The sequence below is a fragment of the Mya arenaria genome, chromosome 14, assembly GCF_026914265.1.
Source record: "Mya arenaria isolate MELC-2E11 chromosome 14, ASM2691426v1".
Taxonomy (NCBI): domain Eukaryota; kingdom Metazoa; phylum Mollusca; class Bivalvia; order Myida; family Myidae; genus Mya; species Mya arenaria.
In genome coordinates, this window is record NC_069135.1 from 37,762,820 (window position 1) to 37,773,620 (window position 10,801).

Sequence of the window (10,801 nt, forward strand, 5' to 3'; positions counted from 1 at the left end):
GGAAGGGGAGAGGTGACAACACAATGCACCATTTCAGACCAAAAATAGCCCCCCCCCCCCCGGGAAGGTGGCACGTGTCTAAAGTTGCATCCACGTCCAAAAAAGGAAACGATTTTCACTAACTAGAAAAAAGCATAGATACTTAATTCTTTATGGGCTCGTCAACTATAATCATCATTTCTGAAAACTAATATAAAACATTTCAAAAATTGTAGTCAATAAACATGTTCTGCTTTTAAGTCGTTCGTAATTTTAAAACAATGAGAGAAGTTACATGTATTTTTAAGCAAAGACATACCGTTTCAGGGTCATAGAGGAACATAAAACTCTTCGTCTCTATACGATCACTTTCAGCAGTGCCCACATAATAGGCTGCTAAATGTATCCACAGTAAGAACCCCTATAAAATAACGTCAAAAAGAAATAGTTAATTAATCAGAACAAATTATCTTAAGCACAAAAACAGTTCAATTCTGTACAATAGTACTTTATTCCTTTTTAAAATCTATATTAAGTTGTTACTTTTGTTCGTCAGTTATCAAATATCAGTGTGTGTATACCATGTGATAAATTACGTCAAATATGCTACGTGGGAAGTTGGCATAAAATGAAGACTTAAAACGAAGATAACTTTTATTTTACTTCACCATTTCATAATGAGCCCCGCCCTCGTTTTATTTCCGGAGTTTGTTTAGGTGATTAGCTTCATCAAACACTCATCGACAAACCAGTTTCCGAAATAATGTTTTGGAAGTGCAATTGAGTACATTAAACTGCTATGGCAATACTGCTATGGCAATACTGATAACTCGCTATGTTTCTTTATCTCGACTAGTAGTTATTCCAAATACTAACTAAAACGCCATGACATTTGCATTGCATTGTAATTAATGTTTTCTCACCATGGTGTACTGTTTATTCTAATATTTATACAGTATCTTTATTCACCATTTTTATTTAAAGATGCACCATTATTCCCAAATAAGATTAACCACAATTAATACAATTGTATAAATATACAAAAAGGGTAAATACATGTAAAACATGGTTCTTATGAAGGATGCCGAGTTTAATTTGAAAGAAAGGGGCAGAAAACACGGTATTTCCACCTAATGAGATTATAGTAACTCACAGCAAATATTTCAGCACTAACAAATCATTTAATAATTTTTGCGTTTTCAGCTATTAAATACGCGGTTACAATCTTGTTATCATTAAGTAATATTTCTATAAATGCATTATTCAGTAAGTAGTTAAAGGTTTATCACTCAAAATTTATGTTTGTTATACATTTGATGTATTCATTTTGAATGAGAGTGTCACTTTAAGTAATTATATATTTAGTAAAACGTAAACACAATGTTTGTTTCTCTAACTACATTGCATTGTCAAATACTTCACCTCAATCTTTTCGTGTCGTACATGAATTTTAGGAAATAAACGTGTTGATTCGCAGACAGAACCAAACTCATAATTATAGACATTGAGCGTCTATAATACTATCTAATAAAAACAATATTTGCTTTTCTTAGTCTCATCTTAAATGAAGTAAAATGGCATATTATCATAAATTGAAAACACTCACCGCCAACGACATTGATGTGGGTCATGAGCCGTCTGTATTATCTTTCACATGCAGTGTCTTATCTTAATCGTGCCGTCATAAAGGTTATAATTCCGGTTTTGACTGCACTACCAATATCGAAGCAGAACAGTTAACTGGGCCAGTATTAAAAAATCTTTTTGGATCTAAAACTCAGAATCCGAAATATAAAACCCATTATCACATCAATTCACCGATTTGCACTAGCAATGCACTAGCACCTTCGTGGTAGTGGTTAGAGTTACGGAGAGGGAGGTCGATGGTTCTAATCAAACTATAGGCTTGATCTGATATTTCCGATTGCTTACCCAGCAGGTAGTCTGATAATAAGTACCGATTGTTTATCTGCCAGACGTCCGGTATATAGAAAAGGATTCGGGATTAAAGATTTTTATTAATGAAGCTCAAAAATGAATTATTATTAATTAATGATATTTTGGGCGCTTTTTCAACTAGGGATGTTGTGGCCACCTAGCTATAAATTGAAAATCCAATAAAAAAGCGCTAATATTTTAACTATGCACAAAACACATTTAAATTGTTATTGTTTTGCATCAATCGTTATTGTTCCGCTTGAACGAGACAAGTTAATAAAACAATAAGTTAAAGTTTACTTCAAAGATTGTATTAAACACCGTTTAACAAACTACCAGAGAACATAAACGGGCCCGGTACAAAACGTTTGGACCTCTGTGGACATGTGGCCGATTTGGCCAGTGACGTTCCAACCACTGTGTGGGTCTAGTTTTGAATTCAGGAGAGCATTCTGAAAATATATTAATATCAATATTCAGACCAATCATCATCATCATCATCATCATCATCATCATCATCATCATCATCATCATCATCATCATCATCATCATCATCATCATCATCATCATCATCATCATCATCATCATTATCACCACCATCATCATCATCATCATCATCATCATCATCATCATCATCTACAAACTGAACGTAGTTGTTTGTTTTGACAATAACTAGTATATACTGGCAAATTTATTTTGAAGTCGTCATCCAGTATCAAATTTAGTTTGTTTATTACTATTAACTACTTTTTAAACAAGTTTTACAACCTCAAAGTTCTGTTTACATCCCGATGTTATCATTTGCCTTTCTTCCTCTGTCAAATTGTGAACAAAACAGGACTTTCCGGGTTCAACAACTATAGCTTCAGTCTGTTAATAATCAATTTGAAATAGCAGTGTACAGACTGTTTGTAAATTTGATACATGTATGTCCATTATCATTGTCAAATGTATACAAAATGTTGTACATTGTAAAATGCAGATTATTTTAAGCCAGCACATGCAATAAACTATTTATAAAAAAAAAAAAAAACGCATAGTGTAAAGGAAGTAGTGACTGTATGCTTTATCATTTGTCAACATGTAAATTCAGTTGAATTTAGCATAGCAAACTAAATGAAAAGAGATAGCTATCATTTTCTTAAGATATTTATTCCATGTAGAAATTCAAATACAAGAAACTCTCAAACCAATACTTGCAACAAACGCAGAAATAACATGATATTTATCGCACAAAAACAAAAGTGAATACTTACTAGTTTATATGGACCATCGTAAATTACATACGGTTGTGAACTTTGGGTAGCTGATTGTGTTGTTAAAGGTGCTTGTACTTTTGAAGCGGAAATGGTATTTTCAGACGAATATTTGTTTCCTGCAATTTACGATACATTTTTTTTTTACTAAGGAATACGACAGTTTGTCTAAATGCAATTATGGTGATGAATAAACAATGATGACCATGCTACACTGCTGTCTTATCTAGTTATGACCTCCTGTAGTGCAGAATCATATCAAATATTAGTGTCTGATAAGAATTTCAGAAGTACCATTCTATAGCAGAAATATGCAGAATTGGAAAAATGAATAATTCCACAGTTAAATTACCTAAATATGTCGTATGAGGACTTGTAGCTGTTATTTCTTGCACTGTTGTTTTTGAGTCTAATATTGAAGTGTTCCTTCCCGATTGTGTAAATAGGATGAATAGCGTCGAATTTGTTGGTGATCTGGTCGATACCATACCTGATGCGCTTGTAGACATATAAGCTGTTGTATACGTAAATGTCGGAGAGCCGGAATAATTGGATGTTATAGGTACTTGTGTGGGTAGCAACACTGTGGTTTTCTGAGACATATCAAGAGTGGTTGACGTTGCGTTTGTTAACATTGTAAGAACTTGTGGAAATGATGTGGAAGCCACAACAGTTGATTCCACAATATGAGACGACATCGGTTGCGGTAGTTTGGTCGTATGGACAAATTGGGCCAATGTTGCAGAAGAGGAAACGTGAGGAGTTGGATGCGTCGGAGCCAAAATCGTGGTTGTCCCCGTCATGCCTAAAACAAAGCAGTTATTGCACTAATCATGCTAAAACCGATTTACTTATAATATGCTAAGAACTAAGTTAATAATGGCAAAACATTGTTGAGTATCTCCGAATATATAAAACTGGTATATTAATTTCAAACAGACATCCAGGCGTAGTTTCTTTTTATCACATACATCGGTACATCATTTTCTTTATTTAATTCCTAATATTAAATGAAGGCACCTTACTTGGTGTGTTACTTCTGTCAATTAACGTTATTATTTTATTGTAACAAATGTGTTGTCTTATGGAGGAACTCAGCAAATGGTCATCATGGTAGATGGATATTTCTGGAAATTTTCCAATCCAGTTCTTGATCATTTGAAGCTAAAACAAAACGTTATAATTATGATAAAAATATCTTGCTAAATATTACTACTACTTGTAAGTAAAGAAAACAACAACACAAAAATAAAGGAACGGAAGTGATGGACTGTTGTTTGACGGAATTATGGTATATTTAGCCAATTATATATATATATATATATATATTGAAAATTCTAAAACTCAAATATAAGGGATAAAAAGTGAAAAAGTTCGATTAACATCAAATACGACTGTTTGCAAATAAACCTAGCAAAATGTGTTCGTCAATGTTCAGGAATAGACTTCAAAAATGAAAATATTAAATATATCAAACCTCTAAGGCATAAAGTCCAGCGTCCGTGTGAACATCTCTTCGTTCGTTGTCCGTTAACTTTGCTACGAAACACTCGACCGTGTTATAACCAACAAGGAAACCCTGGAAATAAGGATAAGCCTCTTCGAATTAGACAATAGCATGTTTAGCCTTGAAAATGGGAGATGTATATCTGACAAGTAAGGGAATTGCTTTGGAATCATTTGTAATTGTCGCAAAGTAATAAATATGAAGTTCATCAAAAGAAATTGCACTTATCATACACAAGGCCTCTGAAGCACAATAACACACTCAACGTGTTGAGGTTTTTACAGTCAAAGAAATTGCTTACTGCATGTTCACTATAATGTCGTGTTGTTATTTTCGTCATAACCATATGGCTATGATCAAATCCGAAAGATAGTTTTTGGAAAGATTATTTGTATATTCAGCCTCTTTCAGAATTATTGTACTTTTTATCGATAGAATAGTGTAAATGAAGTGCTTTATTTTCGCAACAATTATCTGAAGCTTGCAAAATTTATGCAATGTAATATTATATAATATTATACAGAAATACAAGAGAATGTGTTCATAATAAAAATAACATTACCGTTTCCGGGTCATAATTGAAGTGGAAAACAGAATGTTCGGTGCGTTCGCAAAATAACAACGGTAACGCTAGAAGCATTACTAATGGACGCTGAAAATATAGAATAGAGCATGCAAAAAGGCGAGAGGAGCTTAATTATACACGCTAGTATTTTATGCTCGTTGTTTCGATACACAGAAAGCAAAAAACAGTACAGTTACTAATAAACAAGCCATGTATCATAGTTTTATACAATAGCACGAGAACCCAAATGTCATAAAAATACCCTTACGCGCAGGATCTTCAAACGAAAGTATCAGATATTTTATGGACAAATCAAACGTGATTTATTTAACTTAAGTTAATAGATAGTACAATTAATGCTTAGGGAACTCATTGACCCAATAAGGAATTATTGTGGTTTTGAGGAAGTTTAACCGATCCCATTCTGAACTACTATGAATTCAAACGGCAATGTAAACAACAGTAGCGATCGCTAATATGTACAGTCAAAGGTATGCCCTAACCGTGACGGACGGCAGGCACACACACGGTCGTTAGATAAACGTCTTAATTCCTACTCCGGATCAATGTTATATATGTCAAATTCAATGAGGTTGGAAGTGATTCAATCATTAAAAATTATATGTACTCCTGTATATAAAATCCGTCATGTCCCTCGTGTCAATGTCATGGAAATAATTTTAATGAAATTGCTACTGTCTTTGACGTCAATACAAACAATGAATTTTGTAAGTTACAACTAAGATCATTTAATGAGTTTGAGGTCATTTGTAGTTTATTATCAGTATAGTATTAAACTGTGAAAACATTCAGTCACGTATATAGCAAGGGTAGGGATTAAACATGAACGTTTTACCAAGTCAAAATCATTTTGAAAATGTTATAACAAGCATGTACACAAGTTTTAAGACATTATTTCTAATGCGTTAAAATTGAGAGAATTTGAAAATTAATACACATTTGGTCGCAAATATATGAGTTAATAAACCAGGACAACCACAGTGATTACTTGCTCATGCAATTAAAAAGGACGGTTTGTTTCAAATGGTTGCCTTATCGAAATATCATTAAAAGTATTTTTATATTTTTATAAAATAAATCTTACCAAAACAGACATCTTTATTAATATTTCCTTTCCTGAAACTTTTTAAAAATATAGACTCATCTTCATTTCCAACATTGTATCGACATGTAGCATGCCTTTTGAAATGGGTCACCTTATCGTTGCAATGAGTTCGGCTTAAATAGAACTCTATCGCTAAAACTAATGTAAAGGACAAATGCCTTAATTTGGCCAACCACAATGTCGTCAACTGTTTCTGTGTTCTCCCATCGTCTGATAAATTACATAATGACATCATTTCAGACGAATGGAGTAATATGGCTTACCCCAATGTATTGATCCAGTTTGCAAACACGCATCGACTCATATTCTATGATGATATCAACTGATTAAAAATCAAACTTGAACTGTTGCTTTGTTTAATTGTGAAATCCTATTCAGATTGATGGACGAGCTGTGTCTGGTGAAAGTATCACCATTCACACTGTTATCTTCTTTCATTTGGATTCTCATACATCAGAGGTTTGATAATGATAAATCTACGCATAGCGTCATCACTCTGGTGTACGAAAATTCTCATTTGCTGTTGATGTCTGTATTTGGTCGGTGAATATTTGAAGTTTACTTATAAGTTGGAATGATTTTTGTGTTTCATAATGGCTTGTTCCATCAATGGTTATATGCTTAATTGTAATATTTAAGCAGTGGTGGAAGAAGTGGAGGTAATAGTTGTAATAGTAGTAGTAGTAGTAGTTGTAGTAGTAGTAGTTGTAGTAGTAGTAGTTGTAGTAGTAGTAGTAGTAGTAGTAGTAGTAGTAGTAGTAGTAGTAGTAGTAGTAGTAGTAGTAGTAGTATTGAATTGCCATATTAGTGTGAATACTAATTGTTTCATTATTAAGTTTCGTCAAGTTAATGCATTCTTTGATAAGTTTTTCCATTTACGTTTTTACTTTATTCGGGATTGTTGGAATAACAGTGAGGTTGTGCACACAAACTAGTTTTTACCCCAGTATATTTACATTTTACTGACCGTTCCAAGGCGGTACCTAACAATCCTTGATTGTGATTGTTTGTTGTTGTGTTTTATGCCATTGATCGGAGTTTCTGATGAAACTTTCGATTACTGGATTCGTTTTTGCTGTTGTTCATATATGTTCATATTGTCAAAACTTGAACATGACCTTTGATCATTATGTATTTCCTAAACTAGGTTGCAATGATACCGGCATAATATCTCGTCTGGATCCGATCAACATCTTGATCGCCTTTGTAAATAAAAGCACTGAAATCGTGTACAGGTAGACGAGACAAGCCTTATTTTTTTAACACTGTTCAAAGAAAAACAAATTGAATCCCAAAAGTCTTTTCTCAAATCCAATCACTGAAAATATACGAAAATTACGAATGCAAATGTGTCCTGCCATGTATCAATGTAAAATCATCCTATTCAAGTAATTAATTACTTAAAAATACTTTTTTGGAATTTTCAATGCGATATAACCTATCGAATTGTTAGTAAAATTGTCTTTTCTGAGGCGAAATCGTTTTCAAAATCATCTTTGCAGGTTTGAGCCCTACTACACAAATATTTTTATACAAACGGCTGGTACCCGCACATTTGCAATATGTTGGTCAGCATGGAATGTTCTACACCTGTGATTTATTTGAAATTTCCCTCAGTCTAAAAATGGAAATATCCTTTGACTTTATTACATTTTGACTGAAACATATTGTGTTCGCATGTTTCTCAAAAGGTATTACCCCTACACAAATGCAAATACATTATTTTCACAACAATGTTTCAGAAATGCGATCAACCTACTCGACCATAACTGAACCCCGTGTGTGTGTGTGCGTGCGTGTGCCTGCGTGCGTGCGCGTGCGTGCGTGCGTGTGTTTTTATAATAAAAATAATCAGGAGCGTCTCCAACATCCAGGAATTTTGCTTGCCACTTTAAGTTCAACATGATGCATTCTGGTGTTTTTGATCCAAGTATGTCTTTGTGTGGGCGCGTGTGTGCCTGTGTGCGTGTGGGCGCCTGTGTGCTTGTGTGCGTGTGTGTGCCTGTGTGCGTGTGTGTGTGTGCGTGTGTGTTGACGGGAGGTTTTGTTGATAACTAGTTACAATATATCAGTTTATTTATATATTGTCAACACAAAGTTTCCATAAACCTACATATTGATCACACAAAAAAATAAATGGGTTGGGCTACACGTGATGAAAGCATTAGTTTGTAATTAGTTGTTACGTCAATGTTGTATGTATTTAAGAATACAGGTAAACAGAAAAAGTTCTATAAATTTGAAATAAATATCGAACTTTAATTTTATTAAAACTTAGATGTCAAGTTATATTTGATCACACAAAAAGAACATTTGGGCTACACTTTTTAAAAGCATTAGTTTGTGATTAATTGTTACGTCAATGTTGTATGTATTTAAGAATACAGGTAAGCAGAAAAAGTTCTATAAATTTGAAATAAATATCAAACTTTAATTTTATTAAAACTCAGATGTTAAGTTATATTTTGATCACACAAAAAGAACAGTTGAGCTACACTTTTTAAAAGCATTAGTTTGTAATTAGTTGTTGCGTCAATGTTGTATGTATTTAAGAATACAGGTAAACAGAAAAAGTTCTATAAATTTGAAATAAATATCAAACTTTAATTTTATTAAAACTCAGATGTTAAGTTATATTTTGATCACACAAAAAGAACAGTTGGGTTACACTTTTTTAAAGCATTAGTTTGTGATTAATTGTTACATCAATGTTGTATGTATTTAAGAATACAGGTAAGCAGAAAAAGTACTATAAATTTGAAATAAATATCAAAATTTAATTTTATTAAAACTCAGATGTTAAGTTATATTAAGTTAATATTCTATTAGTTTTTAAACCTATTTTAAGAAATAAAGGTATTATTATAAACCGTCACAAATAATACTTATGCATACGTTAATAATTTTCGGCAATAAGCGTGTCAGTAATGCAGACACTGACCGTTACGACTCTCTGTGAGCCCGTCACTTTTGTTGGTATCACATGTTTAGTTCAGCGTTCTTTCTATGCTTAAAACAGATTCTGATTGTGTGCATTTTATATGCTTTTTACCCAAATGACCATTAAATTTCTAACGGCAAATATAGATTAATGAAATTCACTGTGTTTCACTTCCTTCAAAAATTTACATAAAATGTTGGTGCGATTTTAAAACAGTACAAATTATTCGTAATGTTAAAACTTATATTGACACAAAAGCTAAATATGACACCTGTCTTTCGTACACAAGGTTGAAATACACAAACGTCTAATGACTCTGTCGTTTTCTGCTCCCGTATGATACCTTATGCTTTATAAAAAAGTTTAATGTACAAATGTAAAACACGGAATCAATACAATACAACATCAAATACATCTAATGCATTTAAAGATGCGACATATCCGAGTCTTGAATTGTACATGCTCAATTAGTATTTCATTCACGCCCATTCAGTCAACCAGAATTGCGTTCACACACATGATACAAAAACAGTGTACAGTCATCGTCGTACCAGCCTTGAGACGGTATTATGTTTATGCAGTTCCTATCTATACCGTGAATACTGGTTGGAGAGTAAGCTGAAAAAACAAACAGCTCTGCCGTTTCCCAAACATAGGTTCCTTCGACAGCGATGTCGTTTCCACCGAGCCAGAAAACCGGAAAGCCGATATTGAGCGACGTCAACAGGTTCACGATAAATGTGTTTTCAGCAGCATCGGTAATAACAGCCAGGTGCGCGCCCAGGGCTGCGCAATCATCACGAGCCGTCTGCCATGTACTGGTAACCGTTGTTTCGACAATATAGCACGAAGAACCATATTCATACCATCCCGGTCCACATGATACCGGCTGAAGAAAACATAATAGCAAAATCAGATTGCTTAATTAAAATTGTCAGAAGAAATCCACACGTTTAAAACACAAGACAATACATCTTTGACAAACAGAACAAAGCATAACATAACGTAAATGCATTTAGCTTTAATTCTAAAAACATCATTTACCGACAACTACAAAACAGTATGCCTGAAGGTTTTATAGACACGATATAGTGTTATATCATGTATCCATCTTAGGATAATAACTTTTTTTTCATATACATTCATATATTTTGAGGAGATAATAAACACTTCCATATTAGGCTAAGGTGACGATTAATACTATAACAGAATTACGTATAGTTCTTGCATTATGGTTCTAAATCTAAAATTCTAAACGAGAGTGTTTGTGAGAAAATGTGTAAATGAAGGACGAGCGGAAAAGTGTTTTTTAAACTGCTTTTGACGGTTATTTAGCGGCATTAGTTGAAACAGAATCAAATACCTGAGAAGTATAAACCTTCCAGTCTGGACTGTTAGTCCACTGCACAGTTCCGTTTGGGTTACTTGACATGAGTTCACATTTCTTGGTGGCCCCGTGGTAGCGGGATGCGTCACATATATGGTCCAA

The 10,801-nt window shown here is 33.5% G+C and overlaps 1 protein-coding gene across 3 annotated transcripts; it reads right to left on the minus strand.

Annotated features, from left to right (window-relative positions):
• Positions 1 to 2,244: 2,244 nt before the first annotated feature.
• On the minus strand, positions 2,245 to 5,323 carry LOC128216534 (uncharacterized). 3 transcript variants are annotated; one of them, XM_052923127.1, is made up of 7 exons: positions 5,243 to 5,323; positions 4,651 to 4,752; positions 4,199 to 4,337; positions 3,664 to 3,978; positions 3,174 to 3,292; positions 2,686 to 2,787; positions 2,245 to 2,369 (listed from the first exon to the last, which is right to left on the minus strand). In XM_052923127.1, the coding sequence occupies exons 1-7, from the start codon at positions 5,318 to 5,320 to the stop codon at positions 2,250 to 2,252; spliced, it is 975 nt and encodes a 324-aa protein (XP_052779087.1). In that variant the 5' UTR covers positions 5,321 to 5,323; the 3' UTR covers positions 2,245 to 2,249. The 3 variants fall into 3 exon arrangements, with proteins under 3 accessions (XP_052779087.1, XP_052779084.1, XP_052779085.1); XM_052923124.1 differs by having other exon boundaries at positions 3,526 to 3,978; XM_052923125.1 differs by lacking the exon at positions 2,686 to 2,787 and having other exon boundaries at positions 3,526 to 3,978.
• Between the last annotated feature and the right edge of the window lie 5,478 nt (positions 5,324 to 10,801).